Raw genomic sequence first — 23,076 nt, 5'->3', positions numbered from 1 at the left:
TCTGTGGGAGAGGGAGGAGATTGTTTGAAACAAGTTCTGCTGCTTTCCTTATCTGCAAGATACGAACAGGGATCCCTTATCTCGCTGAGGTGCTGAGAAGACTAATTAGCATTTGCAGAGCACTGGGGAAGACAAAACACAAAGCAAAGGGCTGCAGTCCAGCAGGGAGGGAGGCTGTGGAGCATGGATGGAGCCGAGATCCAGCAATTCATGGTGGAGACCAAACTAGGAGATGGAGAGGGTGTAACTGTGCTGGTGGACACGTGGCCAGACACAGCATTTGCTGAGCCAAGATCACGGCTGGCAGAGGCCATGCATGCCTGGCACCCTCCAGGGCACAGCAACATAACCAAGGGCACCAGCAACGCATCTTGTGGTCTTCAGCTGAGAAGACCCCCTGCAGGAAAACCTCATGGCATCAGCCGGGCAAGGGGAGAGCAAGTGAGTGCTGCTCATCCCATGCAGGAGCTCAGCACGAGCAGTGAGGGACACTGGATACTGCCTTGGTTCACAGCCGAGCCTTTAAGAGCTGCTGACAGATGTCTCAGACCTGTGGGAGTCTCACAAACCTCCTCCTGCCTCTGTTTGGTGGCAGTAAGTAATTTCAGTTGCACTAGCAGTGCCTGACCACCTCCTGAGGAACAGGGCCTCTCTGTGTGAGGGGACAGACAAAACAGCTGCAGCAGGAGCCAGGGCTTTGGTGGTGTGAGGCTGGCACGGGGACAGCGGGCAGGGAAGCAAGGAGCAGCTTTGCCTGTGGCCACAGAGCAGATGCCGGCACAGCCAAGAACAGAAAAGCAGGTCTTGAGTTTTGATCTGCTGCCTGCAGCCAGAACCTGATCATTTGTCCAGTCAAGGGGTTGCCCAGTCACGAGGAGATTATTTTTTAGCAACCAAGGGGACGAGGCACAGGTGGGAGCACCCACAGCAGCTATCACAGCCAAACCCTTCCCGAGGCTGTGCCACAGCCAGAGTACTCGCCAGCTGTGGACACTCACTCCCAAATGCACCTGACAAACACCAAGGGCAAAGCTGTGCAGACACCTCGTGCTTTCCTGCAGCCACACCTGGCTGGGGCACAGAGCCCTGGGGTGGGAGGCTCACAGGGGCATGCAGCCAGGTGAGCAAATGCCTCTTATCCTTGCACAAGGACCAGATAGCCAGAGTGACAGCAGATCCACAGTTAAATGTCCCTCCACCTCTACAGGGACATCTGATGTAGGACCACTGAACTCAGCCAAGGAGACATATCTACTACCTTATCTGGGAAAATGAAACCAAACACCCAGCAACTGATTTTCTACCTTTCCTTGCATCCAATGGAATTTCTAATGGAATTTTAGATAAGGTAAATGAAGAGAGGGAATAAATCTGCAGTGCTGGGCAGAGACCTGGCATTACTGGAGAAATACTTGTACCTATATCAAGAATGCTGTGATGGCTGCTCCAGGTGTACCACTCATGTGCAAAGCAGACAAGGGCTCCAGCAGCAGGTGGACAGCCTCAGAAGGCAGCCCAGGCTCCCAGCAGGAATGCAGAGTCCTCAGCTCTGGCACACTGTCCCTGACACAGCATCTCCTCCTTACCCAGCCAGGTCGACAGAACCGAGCCATCCTGCTCCACAGCCTGGCACCTACCAGAAACTGCTGATAAAGGTGGTTCCAAGCCAAGAGCCTGGACTTTGTGCTGAAGAGGCTGAGGCAGGGGAGCATGCTCTGTGATGCAGGTCCTGATGGGGCTGCAGGAGCCAAACCAGTATCCCCAGTTTCCTCAGAGCCCTGGCAGGAGCTCGAGGGTACTGTATGAGACAGACAGCCACGTGCCCAGCAGTCCACCAGGATCCACTTCACTCTTCAGTCTCCAAACAATCCTCCCTCCTTCTCACAGTCCACACAACACTCGTGGCACATGTGAAGACTAAGTCATAACCCACACAACAGGACACCCACTCTGGCATTGAGGTTTTTAGGTGAGAAAGAGCAAGTGCAGCTTGGGCAAGGGTGAGCTGAGAAAGATGTTTAAAAATGCTTCTGCGTGGGATTATCTGTTTTCCCAGGAGATATATAGCTCCTTCAGAGTCATTTTGTGAGGGCAAGAGAGTCCCTCCTGGGGTGCTGACACACAGGAAAGATGTGGTGAAACAGCACCAACCCTCAAGGAAATTCCTGTAAGACAGGCCCAGCAGGCAACCTGCCACAGGCAGGCGGGCCAGGACCCCACTGTGGCTGCAGGAATCCCATTCCTGGCCTAAAAGAATACCTAGGGAGCCAACAGACAACGGCTCCAAAGGTGCATCCCCCACCTTCCCAACATGAGAAGAAACTCAGGCCACCAACCCTGTCCCTGTCCTTGCTCCAGGCCTCAAGGAATCTCTCTCCCAGGGTGACCTGACCTGCACAGCAGCAGGGGCATGACATGGATTTGGAGACTCTCCTGTGGCACTCACCACTGTCCATGCACTCAGTGCAGGACTTGCAGTCTGAGCCTGCCCAAGCCATCAGAGGACACAGCTGGTGAGCTTCATGTCCACCAACAGCACACAGGGACATTTTTAGGACCAGTCCTGCAGGCCAGATGTGACCTGCAAGCCAACAGTCCCTGCTCCCAGCAGCAGCCTGCCTCTTGCAGACAGTGACAAAGCTCTTTTTGAGTCCATACCAAAGAGCACCCCCTGAAGTTACAGGCAGAGAAGCCTTGGGGGATAGGCAAACACTTTATGCCCCTTTTGTGGGTGCTGCACCCATTTCTGCATTAGCAAGAGGCTGTGGTGGGCAACACACCCTTACTGTAAAGGGACTGGGAAGCATCAGCAGATGGGAGGGGACCTCAGCCTCCCCAGGGAGCCATCTGGTAGCACCCCTGTGTGCAGAGAGGTGCAGATATAGAGACCAATCAGCACATCCACCCTGCTCTGCCTCCCAAGGAGCTGCTCCCAGCACGGCCTCAGCCTTGTGCCAGAGCTGAGATGGGAAAAGCCTGGGATTTATAGCCCTGACTGCTTGGCATGCTCACATTTTGCTGAAGGCACACAAAGCCAGAAAGGTCCAGGACAGGCTCAGCCCACAGACTGCACCTCCTCTAGGAGGTTTGCAATGTTTTACAGCTCTACCTCCCACCAAATCGCAGTGGCACATGAGTGAATGGAGGGGGAAACAAGGGAGCGCTGGAAACAAGGGAGCACTGGATGGAGTTCTCTGACAGCTTTAAATGAGATGTTATCACAAGGACATCTCCCAGCACAAATGGGTTGGTGCCTCCACAACAGGGGCTCCCACCTGCTCCTGGGGACTGCAGAGAACCACAGCCAGCCCCATCACTCGCAGCACGTGGTCTCACAGCTCCCAGTGGGCAGTGCTTGGCCTTGCTTACTAAGGTAAGAGGAATATCTGCAACACCTCAGCAATATCAGAAGTTTCCTGTACATGCAAGAAAAACTGCAGAAGACTGGCCAAGGTCAGGACCAAGCAGAAGACTGGATCCTTAAGGTGGATGGTTGAGCAAGATTCAGGCTTGTAAAGCACAGGGGAAGCCTGCTCAGCTGAAGCAGGAGATAAACTGCAGGTACCATGGCTCAAAGCCTTCCAAGCAATTTTCCACAGCTCCTCAGCAGAAGCTCCACTGTACAAGCTGTACTGTAACTGCAGTGGAAGCAAGGAGCTGCCTACACCTCTCTGCAATGTAAGCTCTGCAACTGCTGCAAAGATCACTCTCTAAAAATAACTTCAAAAAGGGCATCTGACAGCTCCATGGAGAGCATGGGAACACTCCCACCGGGGTGTCCTAGGCAGCTCCAGGAGCTCAGGAGTTTGACCTGGAAGAATGCAGGGAGGTAGAGCCAGGACAGCACTGTCACAGGCTGAGTGTGGGCATCTGAGTTATAATCCCAGCTCTCCAAGCCCTCACATCCCTCAACTGATAGTCCTGAAAGCCCCGGAAGAGGAGGAGCAGCTCAAGACACGTGTGGAGCCCACCTCTGCTGACAGCACAAACGGGCAGCACAGATCCTCACAGCGAGCAGGGGCTTCAGTCAGACCACAGCCCTCCTCAGGGAGCTGAGGAACAGCATTGCTCCTTTAAATGCACAAAGCTGCTACAAGCTCTACACACATGCATTATCTGCAGGGTCTGACATTTATTTCCAGAGCAAATAAGGGGCAGGAAGGGTCTGGACTTACCAAAAATGCATGATCATCTTCACGGCAGCCTCTCAGTCCAAGACAGAAACGCTTCAGCTTGTGACCAGCTACACTCCAGGAGGAGCGGGTTAGGAAACGCCGACGAGCATTTCTAACATTAACACTGTCAGTGAGGGCTGCCTGGATTCCTCCTGGCACAGACAGCTACTATTAAAGGTAGCAAATGAACTCCCTCTCAAGGGCAAGTGACATCTTTCCACCACCTTTTCAAGCAAACCTCTTCCGTGAAGAGGATTTCTAGGAAACTCCTGACATACAATCCATGCTCACAGCCCTGCACACGATCCCTGAAATGCCAGGCACACACAGAATGAGATGGCACATGAAGCACCTCCCACCCAGTTTTCTACAAAAAAAAAAAAAAAAAAAAAAAAAAAAAAAAAACAAACCTAAACTAAGGATTCTCTCCAGGGAAAAACCAAAACCAATGGCTCCCAGAAACCAAGAAGCATGGCACAGGGAACACAGCCAAAGTCACCAGCTGACCAGACTTCAGAAACTCTCAAAAAGAGGAAGCTGAGCTGGCTCAGGCCCCCACAGCTGCTGAGCCACCCTGTTCTCTCTGAGCAGGGAAAAGGTACCCACCACCTCTGCAGGAAAAGCTACTCCAGAACCAGCGCCTGACCCAGTACATCTGGTGCAGACACATCTCCAGCTGGAAGAGCATGTCACCAGCAATTCCCCTGCCAGCATGGAAGGCAGAAAAGCCTTCAAGGACACCTGCAAACACAGTCAGGTTAAATGGTTCAGGGACAGGGGCTGGAAAAGCCGGCGGTGCTGCAGGGAAAATGCCGTGTCAGTCTGGGCCCCTGAGAAAAGGCACGAGTTGATCCAGCTGCCGCTCTGGGCACGAGGCACAGCAAGGACACCTCAGTGCTAGGACAGGAGGCCACCTGAGGCAAGGCTGCAGCGGCCCAGGGTATGCAAGTGAGCCAAATCGTGGAGGAGATGGAGGGTCAGGCCCTCCTCCCAGCCAGCTCAGAGACCAGCTGATAGCTCATGACCTAAAAACTAAAATCAGTGGTGGGGGAGAGGGAGAGTTGACATGGACAAGAACTACAGAACAGCAAGGGCAGACACCAGGCAGGACTCACAACTCCTTATAAAACAAAACAACAAAAAAAAAAACCACCCAACCCAGCCCACTCACCTGGGGACAACTGATTTGCAAATTAAAAGGGGGTGTCCACCCTCCAGGAGGGATCAGGAACAGTTTCCCAGTTTCCTCTGCTCCCGTTTACCTCTGCTGCACCGTTCTGCCTGTTCTGCCAGGCTCTAATGAAAAGCTAGTTAACAGTTAATTATTACCCATTCAGACACACGATCCCCTACTCTGACTGCCGGCTGGGAGGGATAAGGCAGTCACGTGATGCAAAAATCCCGACCTTATGAAAGCACAGGCAACTATATTTAGTTGGAAAAACGATGACCTAGCGAGCCTGCTCCTCCCTGGCCCCCCCTCAGAGGGGCCAACCTGCCACCTCCCAGTATCCTACCTCCATGGCACCCGGGAAGATCCTCATCCAGCAGGAGTTGTAATACATAAAACAGGGACACCTGGCACGGCAGCGAGCCCTGTGTGCACGTCAGGCTATCCCGGGCAGAGGGGCCAGGCCAGCACACAGCCCCAGCTGGGGGGACCCTCCCTCCCCATCCTCAGTGCTCTGCAGCAGGTCACCTTGTCAGCAGCAAAAGCTGATAAGCACCAAGAGCAACAAACAGGGGCCTAGCCCAAGGTCCTGGACCTTATCTTGAAAGCAGGAGGCACACTGGGAACCTGACCAGTGTGACCAAGCATAGGAGACGCATTCAGCAGCAACGCTCCAGCTGCTGGCTTCTCCATGCCCAGGGCTGGTGATGCCCAGAGCTGGTGACAGGAGTTTGACCCCCTGGATCAGTCTACCCCTCTCTCCTCAGGCCTGGGTGACCAAGATAGACACCAGTGTGCTGAGAACGGAATGAGAGCCAAGGCACCACCACTGCCACGGAGAGATGGCCCTAGAAAAAAGGTGCAACAACAAAATCCAAGAGCATCACCTGCTCCCTCTGCAGGGAAAGAGCTTCAAAGCAGAAAAAAACCAAAAAGCCTGAGGAACAGACATCATTAATCTCTTGACATCAGCAGAAGGGTCCTCTCTGCCTGGATCCTGCTGTGGCCGACGAGCCAGCACAGCCAGCAGCACCCGAGGCACGAGCGACAGGAGGTCACTGCATCGCTGCCGAACCCGTGCTGACACCATCCCTTTCATGGCCGTCAGCCTCTTCTGCAGCTGCATCTGGGGACTTGGAAGCTGACAAAACCCTTCCTAGGAAGCATCTGGTACATCTCACTGTAAATATTTAACAACAAAAAGACAGGAATTGAGAGCCAAGTGCCTGCAGAGACCCTCCAGCTCCAAGCGTTCACACTGTCTAGGAGGAAACTGTGCAGCTCCCACTGTGCCAGTGGAGGGGGAGAGGGGTTGTACAAGGCAAAAGTGTGAACTCTGCACAAAATATGCCTCTGGAAAACCTGTCATCTCAAAGAATAGAATGGGTTTCCAGAAAGGAGACTGTGATGTAATTAAAACAGCATCATTCCGAGTTCCTCCCGCTGTGATTCCTGGACCTTCCTGGCTACTTTGGCAGAGGCATCCCTGCAGAACCAGAGTGTCCCCTGAGCAGTGGCTACCTGCTAAGTGACCACTTAACCTCACCCTCAGCCTGCACAGCTGCAAACCTGCCTCCCTGACTGCACAGAACAAGAAGAGACTGAGCAGCAGCTCAGCTTGTGAGGTCAAGGAACACAAAGCCAGCACTGAGTAGAAGTCCAGCTCCTGGGGCAGGGGAAAGTAACAGTGATTTGGTGGTAGGAGCAGGTGCAGCAAACTTTCCCAGGAATTTAGGGAAGTCATACCTAGGTCTCCCACTAAGCAGGATGTCTCTGTAAATGTGCTGAAGAAATCTTACAGTCTCATAACCACCTGGATTAAACTGAGCACAGGTATGGGGGCTTCCTCCTGTTGGTGAATCCAGAGCATTAAAATAATGACAAGGCACTCAAATATCCCTGTGATCTTTGAGAGCAAGCAGAAGGGCTGCTTTTTGTGCTACTTCAGGATTACTGCACCTCAGCTGAGCTGATTTCAAGGCATGCTTTTACAAGCAGAAGATACACCATCCTCACTTATGCCCCCCACATTAAGCAAGATGCAGAGACATTCCAGGTTTTTCTAAATAACTCTGATATAGTAACTCTGAACTTCCTGGGTTCACAATCACATGAATCCTGCTGCATAAACCACTCTCTCTAATAAAGCTAATTCCTGTGCTACAGGTGGCTGCCTCCCATGTCAATACATAGCATAAAAGAGTACAACACTCTAATCAGACTAAGTTTTCCCAAAGGAGTCAGGAATACCCAATTACAAAAGAGTGCAACATAGCAGTTTCCTAATTTAAAAATCCATCTCCCCTCCTTTTATTTCTAAAGGATTAAAAACCACTTCCTTGCAGTGGTAGTATCACCCTCATCTCTTTATGGAAAACTTCACAGTGTTTAATTCAAAAAGGCATTTATGAACTCAAGAAAGATATCTCAGACACTGCTGACAGTTGTACAAAATGATCAGGTCAGGGTGCAGCAGATGAAAAAAAGTCATCAGGAGTGGTGAAACCAAGACAGAGCATCGCTTGCTGCTCTGTTGAACACCAGTGCATCCACAACTGCATCCCGCAGTCAGCTCTGGTCTCTGGAATTCAACAAGGGCACAGGGCTGTTACAGCTGCTCAAAGAAAAGCAATTAAACCACCCAGAGGCAGCTCCTTGAGAGGTGAGACTAAAAAGGCTGGGATCCTCCACCATGGAGAGAAGGAGGGCTGGCTGCAGCATGCAGGAGGCCAGGAGGGCACAGCACACTAAGTAGCAGGAGATCCACTTGAAGTGGCAGAAGTATTCCCTTCCAGAGCAGGCAGCAAATTTCACATAGTAGCAAGTCCTTGGAGCTGAACAGCACCAGCTGCTTGGCAGAAGAGTTTGGTGTTCAGAGTAAAGTCATCCACAGACATCCAGCTACAAATGTGCCGTCCCATCCTCCTCAGCAGCAATGGGAATGTGAGAGTGTGTCCCTCGGCCCACCAAGCCCAACTCTGCATCTCTTAGGGGTGTTGAAGTCTCTCAGCTTTCCATCTGAACTCCAGATCACATGGTTTGAAATGGCTCCTTCTGAAAAGCACCCTACAGCTGCCAAATCCTGGTTGTGGGATGCGGGAGAGGAGAGGACTGAGGCACTGCTGTGCCAGACAGAAGGAAAGTGAGGCCTCTCTTCAACAACTGCCTTATTTGCAAACACTGTTAGGTAACTGGGATGCAAACACTGCTGTGCTTCCACCTCCACAGTGCTCCCACGTGACATGGAGATGATCCAGGCTGGGGATTCAGGCCCAGGATCCAGGCTGCCGTCGGCATCCGTATGCTAACAAGCAGGAACACGCTCTGGGGCGCACTACAGCTACTGTGCCTACAAAATGGCTGAGTTTTGGCTCAGGCACCCCTCACCTATGCAATTCCCAACCCTGATACTGCAACTCAGCATCTTCCATCACTCTGCTAACCATCTCCTTGGGAGAGGACCAACAGACTTCTCATCCAGAGGGGAAACCAGCCATACAGACACAACTGACTTCAGCAGATTAAACTAAAAAAACAGACCCCTGATTACATGTGTGGGAGTTCTGGTGACCAGAGTAAATTAACTCATTCAATAACCTCAGCAATGGAAAGGAGGTGAGGGAGTCAAACCCAAGCCTCAGGAATGCACAACAGCTCTGGTGGTAGGAGCAGTGCCACTCTGCCTTTGCCTGCTGCATTTACACTTGCTGTGTTTTGAGATACCACAGCTTCCAGATAAGCTTAGTGCATGGGAAGGAAAAGCACAGCACCAACTTTTAAGGCATTTCTGGAGAAAGGTATGAGAAAGACTGCAGTGTCCTGTGCAGCTACCATTTAGAGGAATCCTGTTTCAGCTTTAACTTATCTTCTAAAAAACAGACAGAATTGTAAAAAAAGCCCCAAGCTCTGTAGGTAATGTTTTCTGCAACACTGCTGACATGTAACAAACACTTTCTGAAGCACTATCATCTGCTGCAGACACACACTCATGCCCCACCCTGGAGGCAGCTGTGCAAGGTCCCCAACCAGCTGGAGAACAGAGGATGGAGCAGTGCCAAGCAAAGGACATGTCTGAGTTCACAGCACAGGCAGACAAAACCCAATACCCAAAGAAGACATATCTTCAGCAAGGTGGAGAAAAGCCTCCTACAAACTCAACAGATGGGAATGTATCTTTGCTCTTCAAAACCCTAGTATTTCATTCTTACATGTTAAGAAAGCAAAAAAATCATGAGGGACTTACAAATGTGGAATCAAAGCCTTAATCCAGTGCATCTTTTTCTACACCATGGCATTGGTAGCTGGCTAGAGCTCTGGAAATGCATCCACAACTTCCACCCCTCTGTTCAGTTCAGCAGGCTGAATTACACCAGTGTCACACCAGACCACTCTAAAGCAGTGAGTTATTTTCCCTGAAATCAGCTTTAAGACACCAGAGCTGATTTCCATACTTCCAGTGTCTCCACCATCAACAGTGATTTATCCTCACACCATCCATGAACTGGAGAAATAGGATCCCATGCAAAGCCAAAGACGGACATCAGAGGTGGACACAGTGACATGCCTGGGGTGACACAAGGCCCAGTCAGGCAGTGACTTCCCTTCCCAGTGCCTTTGCTATGGCACATCCCCACATGGCACTACAGCTCTGAAACAACAGGCTCTCACTGACTGATCCTGGTATCACTGCTTAAAACACAAATCTTTCTTTCAGTCTTGGCACTTCCACAACATCAGCCTGGATAAAGTAATTTGGGAAAGGCAGGAATTGAGATCATCAATATTTGCTTCTGAAAACTACATTACTTTCCTGATTTGAAACCTCCATCCAGAGCAACCTTGCTCTCCCAGCAAGGCTGCACACACGACTGGGGCCAGGAAGTTTTGTCTTTGCATGGATGGCAACACAGTGAGCAACTTGGTTGTCCTTAACAGCAATACTTAACAGCAACACACAGACTACAAGCCACGGGGGAGGTCTGTGTCTTCCCAAAGTACTGCAAATTCAAATATATATCCTCAGGTTCATAGACACATCCATCTGTATACAGGTAACATAAACAACAACAATCTGAGTTACATTTGCATCTTGACACATCAGTGTTTTCAATTATGTGTGATGAGCAAGACCTACAAGTTCCCAAACTCCTTCACCCTGGACATCCAAATTTTCTATGCTACAATGTACGGGAGGAAAGAACCTTCCAGCTCTTTAGTCATCACTACATGAAAGCATAAAAGATGTCACTGCTATACAGGAATGACCAAATATTAGAGGTTTGTTTAGGAAGTTCTTTTGCTTCGGTTTTTGGGTAGGTTTTTTTGGGGGTTTTGTTTGTGGTTTGGTTTTGGTTTTTTTTACATTAATGTCCATTACATATTCCAGACTGTACATCGCATGTACCAGTCTTCTACATCTGGTTAGCGCTGACTCTGAAGGAAGAGAAGTACAGGGAAGGCAAAGGAGAAGGAAGTTTGAAGAGTTCCATTTTTATTTAATACATACCAGACTGGCCATCAGTTGGAAATATATCTGTAAAAGAAAAAAAAAAAAAATCAGTATTGGTTGCAGCTGGAGTGCAAATCATATTTAAAAGGTCTCCTCTCTCAATTTGTTTGCTTTAGCTAAACAGAGGAAGTATTTTCTTAGAATCTCAAGTTAAACATCAATCCAGCTTGGAACCCACCTCAATTCAACCACTTGTTGTGAGAAAGATTTTGAAGGAGTCTATGTTTACCTGAATGTACTGCTCTCATAAATAACCTTCTGTATTGGCTTCTAGCAGACAGCAGTGAGCAATAAAAAAGGTTGTTGAGATGTACAAAGACCCACACAATGAGCTACTTGGTGGCAGCCCACTTCCCCTGTGCAGCAACATCATCTAACAAGGAGCACAGGTGGAAGCCAAGGCAAAAGCCAAGTGAGCATTCTTCTGATTGTTTGCAGCCATGAGAGACATCAGCAGCTGTGCCTGGCTCTAACAGCATCTACACCAGACACACACCCCCATCACCAAAAGGACACCCAGGGCCTTGGCACATCACCCATCACACCAGGAGAACCCCTTCCCTTTCCCAGCTCAGGAGTCTCTGTCAGCAGGCACAAGCCACTGCACAGGACCGAGTCTGGAGGGTTCAGACCCCAAAACAGATTATTGAACCTCCCCAGCCCCCAGGCTCTTTCCAGTTAGAGGTACAAGCCCTTCTCTTGGAGGGCCTTACGTATTGCTGGGAAGATGTTCATTTAAGTAGCTGGAAGGACCAGACCTAATTTAAGGAGCACACAGGACAATGTGTGTGGAAAACCCCTGTTGATAAGGCTTCCCCAGAAGATATAAAACAGTACTTTTGAGAGAGCAATACATTGTTTTCTTCAAGGATCCTGGAAGAGGAGGGGGAAGGAAGGCTGCCAGCAAGGCAAGGTCCTCCTGGGACAGGGGCAGGCCCCTGGCTTCTGCTTATCAGTTACCCAAAACACACATTCAGCTGGAAAGTCACAAGAGTTACAGCAAGGACTACCCCTCAGGCAGGGCAATGCTCTCTGGCCTGGGCTCGGCTCATGCAGAAACACTCTTCTGCCAGAATAACTTCTATTTCTCTTCCTTTGATTTGCACCATGTTCAAAGCATTCTCAGGCAGGGATGCTTTCATCCCACATAGGAACCGGAAGAGCCAAGCTGAGCAAAAATACCCAGAAGTTAAATCAAGACTCTCTCTACCATTATTACACAGTTATGGTCTGTGGCCATTCAAAGGCATGATATCAAGGACAGCCCATCACATCCAGAACAGCCTCCAAGCAACAGTTTTGATCCTTTGCAAGCTGCATGTTCTACTGCAATCCTCCACCAGCCCATGTCCCAAATGCATTTAAATATTTTGTATTTCTGTATGGTCACTGAGGAGTTTTGTCTTTCTGTATGGTCACTGAGGCTTCTACAGCAGCAAGCCAAAACACCCTGTACTTCATAGAAACATACAATTGTTAAGATTTGAAAAGACCTTTTAAGATCTCAAACAAGATATAATTTATTTCCCTACTTGGGCTTCTCTGCAAAGGAACAAGGTGGTAACACTGGTGTCCCACCTGTTTGGATCAGCTGTACCAGATGCTACCAAAAACCAAAATAAATAACAGCACCACAGTGGTTGATAAAATAAATTCCTTTGTGCCAGCCAGGAATTTAGCAGAGCCAGGCTTTGGCATATGTTCCCCTTGCTGTACCCTGAGGGATGCAGTTCTCCAGTCTGCATTCCTGCTAGGCTGTCCCACCAACTCTTCATCAGAAATGCCACAGCAGAACCAGCCATTCACAACAGGTCCAGGCTCTAATGCCACCAAATCAGGCACAGCTGCAGGTGACCCCTCAGCAACATCTCTTATCAGATGTGCCATCACCACAACTCCAAACTCACATTCCCTCAAGGTCTCCTCTCAGCTCACTGCTGTATTCCCCACTGCTCTAGATGTGCAGCAAGGCTCTCCTGGCTCCTCCTGAACTCAGCCACGACTCTAGAGCAGCTTTGTCACTGCTTTTACTAGAAAAGCAGTGACTCTACTCAGTGGCTGAGGTCAGAAGAAAGCAAGGACCATGTGTGACAGCTAAGGACAGATACAGCTCACAGTCACCTGAAGAGGCTTGCCAGGGCAACTCCTGTCCAGGAAAGACACTTGCATCCAGGGCTCAGCCCCCTTGCCTGGGAGAGGCTGACCTTGTCCAATTCATCACACCTATGATTAACACAGAGTTGACTCCAAACTCTCCAGAGCACACTGAGAACACTGGGCTTGCAGGCAGCTTTCCCCAGAGCTGTGAACAAGCACGGAGCAGTCTGTAGGACTTGCTTTGAAAAATGGGGCTGCTGGGAGGATACATCTGAGGCAGGGCTGGTCAGGGACCAGCAGGAACAACGACCCTTTGGGACACCTTTTTCCCCTGCAAGCACAAGTGACTTAAATTAAAAATTAGCCTGCCAATTAAGGGCAGCACCTCAGGTGCCCAAGAGAAGTCTAAATCAGGCAGAGCTTTCTTTTCCCAAGAAAGCCATGGTAGGGAAGCAGGCAGAAAGACTGTGGCCAGCAGGTAAAACCCTGGGCTGCTCTCCAAGGAGCCCATCTCCTACACTGCAGGACTGAGGCTGCCTGTCCAAGTCAGCTCCCTCCCCAGCCCTCCCAAGGCTAAAACTCAAGCACAATGAACGAGGCACAGGGATGGGTTTTTTGCTCGAACTCCCAACATAGAAAGGTGAAGCCAGCAAACCAGGCCCACCAATTCCTCCCACCACACACACCTGCTACCTCCCAAGGCACCCTGATGCCAGGTATCCCAACACTGGCCAGATGCTGCAGGACAATGCTTCACAGCAGCTCTCCACCATCCTGTCAGCCACCTGCTCAGCAGCAGGCAATCCCTACACGGGACCCAGGCAGTCCTGCCCCTGCCTGCAAACACCCGACCAGCCATGCCCAGCCTGCCCTCCAGGCAGCCCAGTGGGAAGGAGCAAGAAATAACAGTATCTCAATGCAAATGAGATTTGGACCCTACAGTCTCACACTTCCTCCTCCTTGCACACAGACACTTTTGTTTCTCAGCATGCACCCAAAATCAGAAAGAAGTGGTGTCTGATCACAGGGACCCAGTGACCCACAGTCACCACGGGAACCAGTGATCTCTTCACTGCAGCACCAGGTACTCCCCAAGCCCCTGACCATTCTCAGCCCTGTACAGAATCCATGCAGCCTACAACATCTCAACAGAAAAACACATTCTGTGAATCTTCCTGTTATCAGCAAAGCAGGGTGGAGGACAGAGTGAGGAGGAGATCAGGGGTGTGCATGGCAGCTGGCAGGATATTGGGACAGGCACAGAGCATCCCTTTCAGGACCATCAAGTGAAGGTGCAGATGTGGTACAGGGGTGCTTGCTCTGAGCACCACTACCCAGAGCTGTGGCACACAGCCCAGGAGATATAACTAAATTGAGGGCAGTCATCCTTATTTTAGGTGGTGCTGGGGGTGGATCTCAATTTCAATTTTTGCCTGATGGTATTTTTACACAAAGGAGAAGACCGTATATTAAAATGGGGCATTTAAAGAGAAAAGCTGATGCATCCACACACATACCACTTTCCCATGGGCTATCTGGCTACTGCTTCTATTCAGGTATCTGGGACAGGTCCAAAAAAGTCACCCCATTTATGAGCCCCCATCTCCCCTCTGCTGCTCCCTGAGGAAACACGTGGCAACCACGCTCCTCTGCCAGCCACACTCGGAGTGCTGAATCCAAACACCCGCACAGGAAGCCTGTCTTCTCCCAGCTCAGAGCTAGAGCCAGGAAGGGACCTCCACCACCCAGTGCCTGTCCCCAGCCCCCCTTTTCCAGCACGGACACTGCTTCCTCCCTGCAGGGCCCGGGAGGCAGCGGCTGAAGAGCAGCTCATTATCCCTGACGCAAGAGAAACGCTGACTCGTTATTACAGCAACCTGCAGCCATAACTGCCGAGGGGCCGCGGCCGCAGGCCGAGTGCCAGCAGGAACCAGCTCCCTGCTGGCCCCCACCTCCCATTACTACCCTTCTGCTCTCCCAACGGGGAAAAACGACCTCAGAGCGCTTTATGCCACCTGCCAGACACCAAAGCGCACTGACTGGTGGAGCACGCTGGCCAGTGTGCTCTGGGTGAGGGCTGTGCACGCACAGGTACGAGCACAGCGATGACAGCCAGCTCCTCGGCGGCTCCCAGTGGGACATGGGGCTCATCCACGCTGCCACAGGAAGACACCAGCTGATTTGTTCTGGCTTTCGACCCCTGAAGTTGTAACCAAATCAACCTCCACGTTTTGCAGACAAAAGACTCGGATGTCAGCAAAAAAAATGACCTCGCCAAGGTCACAGGGGGACTCGCAGCAGGGACGTGACCAGAACTCGATCACAATGGCTCGAAAGCTGCAGGGCTGCACTGGCTGCCCAGGAGAGGGCCTGGGGAGGGAAGTGCTGCCGGATGGCAGGATCGATTGGTATCTCTCATCCTAACCTGACCTGCTGCCCAGCAGGGACGATCCAGGCATGAAAAAGGTCCAAACTACATAGTCCAGCATATACTGCAAAGAGACCAGAGCTGCTTGAATCTCTTCTCTGGCCCTATGCAACATTTCAGTTCACATCTCTGTCACCTGGCTCCCCCTCGCAGGCCAAGGCAGTGCCTGCACAGGTTCCTGAGACAGTTACAGGGCTCTTCAAAGCAACACTCAGCAGAGAAGGGGGTGAGATCTGCTAGGGAAAAGCAGCAAAGCAAGAAACCCTAAACCTGAAGATTAGCATGGCCAATTTTATCCCTCCCGAGATCTTGTTTGCTTCCTGTTCCCCTCCTTTGTTACCTGCTGAGCAGGATCAGGGAGGGTCCACCTCTCAGTCACCCAGATCATTCCAGCCCTCTCCAGCTGCCAGGTCCATGCTAACACACCTCCCATGCCTCTCAACTTACTGTAAGATATTTACCCCTCCCCAAACAGAAGCTGAAGCATGAGACAGATGGGTCAATCCTAACATGATGCTGGCTAGGTCCCAAGACACTGCTAAGGCCTGTGCAAGAGAAAAAAGCTACCAAAAAAAGTTTATCCCAAATCAGTTCCTCTGCAAGGGTATCCAGACTATCAGTATCTGCTAAGGGGTTTTCTGTTCCCTGCCCAGAGGAAAGATTAGATTCACTCTCAGGCACCCCCATCGCCTACACTGGCTCAAGAGCTGCAGCCAGTGTGAGCTCTAACATCAATTTCCCACAAACCACACAGAAACAAATGCTCAAAATAGGTTTTCAGTGTATAAACAGTTGTGCATTTGGTGAAGTTCAGCTGTGGTGCCCCTGCTATCTTCATGTACTTGAAAAGTAATGAAGACTTGCAGCATCACAGAGTTTCAGAAGGAACAACCCTGGGAAAAAAAAAATCACCTATTCCAAAATCAGAGTGTTTTCTGGGATAAGTCCCTAACTAACTCTGTACCTCAGTGCTGATGTCCAGTGTCCTCCAGACCAAAGGGAGCAGTGCAGACCCAGCAGGACCTCAACACCAGCTGAACACACAGTCACCAGCAGGACCAGCACTGTGCCTGGCAAAAACACCTTTCAGAGATCCACATGGATGGAAGAAGGTCCAGGTCTCTTCTGGTGGCATTCACCAGAGATGCCAATGGGGTTCTTGGGAACCTGACCAGAAGAATGAGAGCTCTCCAAACAGACAGTCCTGCAAATTCAACACTCACATATGCACAGGCACACAAGGAATAACTGGAAGGTCACAGGCTGCTGTTTCTCCCATCCACTTATCAGTGCTTGCACTGGGGAGAACAAACACTGGGTGCTCTCTCCCATTAACCCCTTCCCCTCATCTCCAAAGTGCAGAAGCAGCAAAGCGCTGCTGCTCCAGAGCATGAGTCTCAACATTCCCAATCATGAACTCAACAAGGGGCTTCAGAGAAAGTCCAAGGCAACTTTAAAGGTGCTTGATTACTCTTCCCATGGAGCAGCTGGTGACCCAGCTCTCTGCCTCATATCCTTTAATCACCAGGAAGCCTGGAGTGATACCACTGGAGGCCTTAGGCCTTCCAGGAGAGCAACCCTACATGATTCTGGTCCAAATGATCACAGTCACCCTCCCCAAACTGCTCTTTAAGCCGCTGGATACTGAACAGACACTAAAATTTCTGGCACAATCAAGTAAAATACACGCCTCAAAGACTCTTGGTTAAATACAGGAGCCATTCTGGTGTGGCCCAGGAGCCACCTGGATCCCACACTGTGGAGACTGATACAGGATGGTGTTTCTCTCTGACAGGGCTGTCACACTCAGAGCTGCAACACACTTTTCTGCTTGCACATCAAGGACAGACCCAAACTCCAGAGAAGCTTTGCCCAAGGACAGCTTAGCAAGCAGCAGGCAGGACAGATCCATCTCCATACAAGGGAGAATCCATTAATGTACCCAGAAATTCAGCATCTCCATGAAAGAGGGTCCCACTCCACCCCCTCAAACACACCAGTATCATGGTAAAGCCCCACAACATCAGACAAGGATACCATAAATCCCTATGAAAAACCCAGAAACTGAAAATTGCAAGGCTCTCTCCACCTTTGGGCTGCAGGCAGAGGGCTTCTGTAGGGGGCTGTAGGATACACAAGGCAGCACAGCGAAGACAACATAATTAAATCTCTTAACTGAATTACAAATCATCACAGACACAGTCTGAGGTGTTCCCTCCCTCTGGCCCAGGCTATCTGCTTGGTTTTAATCAAGCACAGCCATTCCAATCACCCTCCAAACTCCATGCTTGCTTGGTTCCACTCACTGCTGACAATTACATCAACTCAGATTTCACCTCCAATTGAAGCTAAGAGGGTTATCTTACTGCAACCTGCCATGTCTCCTCCAAATCATCTCCACAATTGTCCTTACAGGTTTAATTTTAAAATTTAAAATCATGGCACATTTACAGCAAATTCCTCCCTACAGAGTATGCAAATGTCACATTCATCATTCCACAGTTAAAAAAAACCAAAAAATAAAAACCCCCAAAAAACTAGCAACAGTGAGCTTGTAGAGCTCACCTGAGACTGGGAAACCAAAAGAAAAGTCCCCTTTTTTTTCAGCTCAGTGCAAGACCCTCTGAAGTGGCAGAGGATTTCTGAGCACTCAGAAGATGCATCAGATCATAGCCAGTAGTCCCCCGAGCTCTCAAGGATGAGCTGGGAGTTGGGAAGTGAAATTCAATATGATTACAGTGAAGTCTCATGCTTTGTCACCTGAGCACATGGTGGAGACACCTCCGTGATTCGCTCTTCTCTACTGCTGGGTGGAACCTTGTGCACAAATCCCATCACTCTTCTGTTTCAGTCACAGTAAAAACCTCCTGATCACATTTTTGGGATGTGCTTCTCCACATTTCAGTATCTGCTGCTACAGACACATCATTTCTCAGCATCACACACACTGGTGTCTCTCCTTACTTAATTCTTCATTCTGTTTTTCCCCTCTGCACAGCCTTGCAGCTGACCTGCCAACATGAGCCCACCTGGAGGTAATAGAGCTATGGTAAAGTGCTTCAGTCACTCCTTTAGGTGCCTCTTTTTGTGCTGAATGAGGGCAAGAGAATTGCTTTTTGTTATTGTGGTTGTCTTTATTTTCAGTAGGCTTGTTCTGTGAGGTCAGGAGAGCTGACACAGACTTTTTACTACTTGGAAGTGTAACCTTTCCAGTTACAGCAAAGGCATAAAAATTGTAGAGAACCCTAACGGTCTTGCAGGAATAAACTCAGTGCTTCTTTAGCAGCATACAATAAAAAAAAAAGGAAGATGTGACCTTGGAGAATCCAAAGAAATTAATTTCCTGTAGTTTAAGTGAAAGCTGGCTTATCAGACATTTGAGTGTTGCTTATTAGCTGTGAGTTCTCACTATTTTATTGTCACTAGCTTCATCATCTGCAAATGTGCAAACCAGATAGTTTGGTAGCTAAGACTTGGTAAAATAATCACTCATTTACATCACTGACCAGATGCTTTCAAAAGCACAGTCAGAAAGTAAAACAAAATAAAGACTGTGTGATTTAGTGTGGAGGCTGAATATGTATCACAAATAATCTGCTTTAAAGACAATGCTCAGTATTTAGCAGCACCTCTGAGTTACCAGGCAGGTAAAACATCAATCTCCCCACACACCTTTTCTCTTACTTTCCCAGCAACAAAACTCTACCCTTCCCTCATTTTTGTGGTTTTTCCAATTTCATACTTGTTTCCCCACATATTTAGCCAGGAAAAAAAAAAACCTCACCTCTTCTCTCAGTTTTTTTCAGACTCTTTAAAAGCTACCTTATCCAGCCCTGAAACCCCCCCTGTTCTCTCCATGCATTCACGCTGCAGGCGAGTCAAAGAAGTCAAATGACTAGCAGGAAAGGAGAAGCGATAGGAGCCCCCCGCGCCCGGCCGCGGCTCCCTCCGGCGCAGCCGTGCCCTGCAGACTGCAGAGTCACTCTGCAGGAGCTGCACACGCCGCCGCTCAGCTGGAAAAACGTGCTCAGCTGTGCTCAGCGCTGTGCTCAGCGCTGTGCCCGGGACAGGCTCCGCCGCCCCGAGCTGTGCCCCCATACCCGCGCCGGGAGCGCGGAGCAGCCCCCGTGTCCCACCTGCCGGACCCGCCTCGGGCTCCCGCAGGCCCTCCCGGCCAGCAGGAAGGACACACAGCACATTTCCGCCCCCTCTCCAGCTTCCCAATCGCGCTTTAACTCTGCCTCGTGTGTCAAGGACGTGTGAGGTTCACAAGCCTCAGCTGAGCCCCCATTTCTCCCGGTTGCCCCCCGGCTGCCACGGTCACCAAGGGATCACTGCAGAGCCTGACAGAGCTCAAACGAGTGACACCGAGGAGCACCAGAGATGCTTCTCCTCCAACATCTCCCTCGTGGGGCAGGGATGCCTCTCCTGGGCCCCATCAGCGGCCAGGGCTGCTCTGGGGAGCGAGCAGGGAGTGGAGAGCAGCACCTGCTAGAGCAGCAGGTCGCAGACCTGTTCCCAGCCACTTCAAGGGGTGTCCAGCAGGAAGCAAACGCGCTTCCCCAGGAGCACAGGTCAGGGCACGCCGTGCCCGTCAGCACATTGAGAGTGTCACACGTATTCTGGAGGAACCAGAGAAACATTTTCTAGATCAAAAGAGCAAAGGGCATTTGTGTCACCTCTGAATGTCACCACAATCAGACTGAGTGGCATCACACTAACAACCAACCCCGCTGACCACTTCTAAAGGAAATTAAGGTTTCCGCCTGGCCTGCTGTGACAGAGCACCCAACCCAGCCAGGGCCACCATGGTCACTTCCAACACACCATCAGTCTGCGTCAGGGAGCTCTACCAAACCTTATGGTTTGTCACCACACAAGGGAAACAAAGGACTCAAACCCACAAAATAAAAAATAAAATCACAACCACTGTAGAGCACTGAACCCTGCTGCGTGTTCCCATACAACCCTGAAACACATGGAAGTGTGAAGGGAAGCTTCTGCTCCTAAGTCAGCTTTGCTCCAGAAGGACAGTGAAGGTAACTCACTGATAAAGCAGGTATTAGATAAGCCAGTTCCCAGCCCTTCCTCCCTTCTCCTTGCACGTCTCAGCAGAACATCCCCCAGCACACGTAGCTGTAATGCTGCAGGAAGAGCTCTTGATCCTGGCAATACCCACAGCGAGTGTCAGACCAAAGCTGAGCAGAATGATCTGCCAAGGATGGCTCCAGCAGCTCAATCAGCACCATCAGCCTGTGCAACACTGAAACCAGCAGAGCCACAACACATCACACACCAGTTTGCTCGGGAAAGGCGATCCACCCACGAGGCCCCCCAAACTTCAGTACAAATGTGTGCTCTGATAGATTAAAGTTCAATTAAGAGGATCTTCTGGGAACCTCCAATTACAGGATGAGCCTCCCTTTAGAAACATGTTGACACTTGACCACAGTTTCCACAACCTTTCCCAAAACCAAAAGTTTATCTTGCACAGCATTAGAATTGCTATCAGCAAACCTATTTCCACCAAATGCCTTGTGCCAGTTTTTGCTCCATAGCTGTGTGACATTAATGTGCACACCCAGTACTCTGTTTGCCAAGCAATCCAGACCGACCCTGACCCAAAATTTTCCCCCCACAGAAGTCTTGTAATTTATTTATTCAAGGCCAAATTAAATTGCCATTTGTTCTGGTCACCCATTAGCATTACCTAAATACACAAGTAGCTCTAAGTTCTCCCAGGACTGCACTAACTTCTTTGAAACCCTTATTTTCCTTTTCCTATGACCTCAAGTCGTGCAGCTGCATCATTTGATACATGATATTCAGATTAACCAGTTATTTCAATGCAAGGAGATAAGTCTCCCAGCTCCATTCAGACCTCACTTACAAGGACCTGGACCTGCAGAACAAGTGGAACCAAAGCCCAGTTTCAAGTGAGAAAAGGAAGAAATGCAGAGCTGGCCATGCCAGAGACCACAGAGTGGATCCAGAGATCCACCCAGAGCTTTAGCCAACCCCTGGAGACAACTTCTTGGCCATGAAAAGCTCCACCTAGACAGCACTATCACCATGGGAGAGCTCAGCAGGTATCACCAAGGTTGCATCACCTCTTTCCCCAAGTTCCCTGTGTACACAGCAAGCCAGGGATTTGTCAGAGCCAGCAGTGTGGAGACTCAGGCCCTTGGTAGGAAGTCACAAAGGCTTCAATAATGCTAAGATGACCAAAGGATAAGTAACATATTAAAGACCATAATGTAAATGTGTATTGCAGTTGGGAATGAACAAAGCTCCTCTGACCCAACTGGACCTAGGGAAAGAGCACCTGTAATAACTGTAAGGGTTAAAACATTCAGCCTGGCCTGAACAGCAAGCACAACTTTCTACTAAAATGCCCGCCCATTCCTTATTTTGGCAAACAAGCACAACCACAGAGATGGTGTTGGAGATTCATTATAGTCTCAAGAATGTAAAGAGCAACCTAACTCTATCCAAGTCTGCATTTGGCATTGCCCTGAAGATAATTTCACACTGTTCGAGCACAGTAAAAAGATCCGGTGTCATAATTTGGAAGGGAGAGCAGAACACTGCAGCCCCAGTGCCCCAATTCCAGTCCTGCTTTCTGGACTCAATTTGTCTTCACATTCAAATGAAGTCCTTCTGCTGCCCCAGTCGCAGTGGAAATCTCCATGGCACAATGAGCAATATTAAAGTTTAAAAGAAGAGCTGTGAGGGTAAGGAGATGGCTGGAGAGAATCCTTCAGTGACGCCTCGGACCTGGCAAGCTGGAACTGGAGGTCGCAGCAGAAGCAGGCACTGAAGCCCAGCAACCAGGGCCAGTGAGTCAGCTCCCAGGAGCTGCACTGCATTCCCCAGCCTTCTCTGCCCGAAACAAACAGTGCAGAACAGGGCAAAGGTCCAGCACAAAGCTGAAGGGCAAAGGTATGTGGGGGAGGGAAAACACTAAGCCTCGCGGGTTTTTTTTGGAGCAACAAGTTCCAGTTACCCTCATCCTCCCCAACAAGGTGGGAAGAGTTACTCGAACGTGAGTTGTGGGATTGGAAGAAAACAGGAGTTTGGAGAGGAAACTTGGGGCGGTGGAGGGGAGGCCTCCTGCTGCGATAGCAGCTCTGTTGCAACAGCCAGAAGAGCTCCACAACTACATGCCACGACAGAGTGAGAATTGCCCAACACTTTGGAAATAGGTGTGTGCAGGACTACCAAGCTGGATACCTGAGCAAGCAGATGTGTGTGTCTACTCTGAACACGAAGAAATGCCAATGGTAAAGCAAGCTTCCCATCCATTTTATCTCCTGTACTGAAGGCTGATTTCAAGGAAAGCCCTATGGGGAGTTAGTCAGCAAGGGGTGAGATGCTAATGAATCTTCCCCTGCCTTCTCCTCAGTACCGGTAGCCAAGTCAGACTCTGCTCAGGCATAAAGCAACACGCACTCTCAACAATAGTCAGCTCACCCCTGGTGCCTGCTGCTAGCAGCTAAGGTGTGCCTTCTTGAAAGTACTGCTTATCCACCCAGCACGTTTGCCAAACAGCATGCAGGAAACTCTCCTCAAGAAATCAAAGCATCTCCTGCATCTCCACTAGGAAATACAGTGCTTTCCCTGGCCAAGCACTTACAAGGAGAATTTTAAAAGTTAGCCCAGGCAAAGCTCAGCGATTGCAGTGCCAGTCATTAAA

The 23,076-nt window shown here is 50.0% G+C and overlaps 1 protein-coding gene across 2 annotated transcripts in view; it reads right to left on the bottom strand.

Moving 5' to 3' along the window:
- The window catches only part of LARP1 (La ribonucleoprotein 1, translational regulator), a 45,822-nt gene that overhangs the window by 18,943 nt on the left and 3,803 nt on the right, over window positions 1–23,076 (bottom strand). For both annotated transcript variants that reach the window (XM_053956192.1, XM_053956193.1), the window contains exon 2: window positions 10,853–10,879. In XM_053956192.1, coding sequence (XP_053812167.1) covers window positions 10,853–10,879 — 27 coding nt within the window. The remainder of the gene's footprint in view (window positions 1–10,852; window positions 10,880–23,076) is intronic.

Source organism: Vidua chalybeata, chromosome 15 (genome assembly GCF_026979565.1).
Source record: "Vidua chalybeata isolate OUT-0048 chromosome 15, bVidCha1 merged haplotype, whole genome shotgun sequence".
In the NCBI taxonomy this organism is placed as follows: Eukaryota; Metazoa; Chordata; class Aves; order Passeriformes; family Viduidae; genus Vidua; species Vidua chalybeata.
This window is presented reverse-complemented; position numbering and strand designations above follow the sequence as displayed.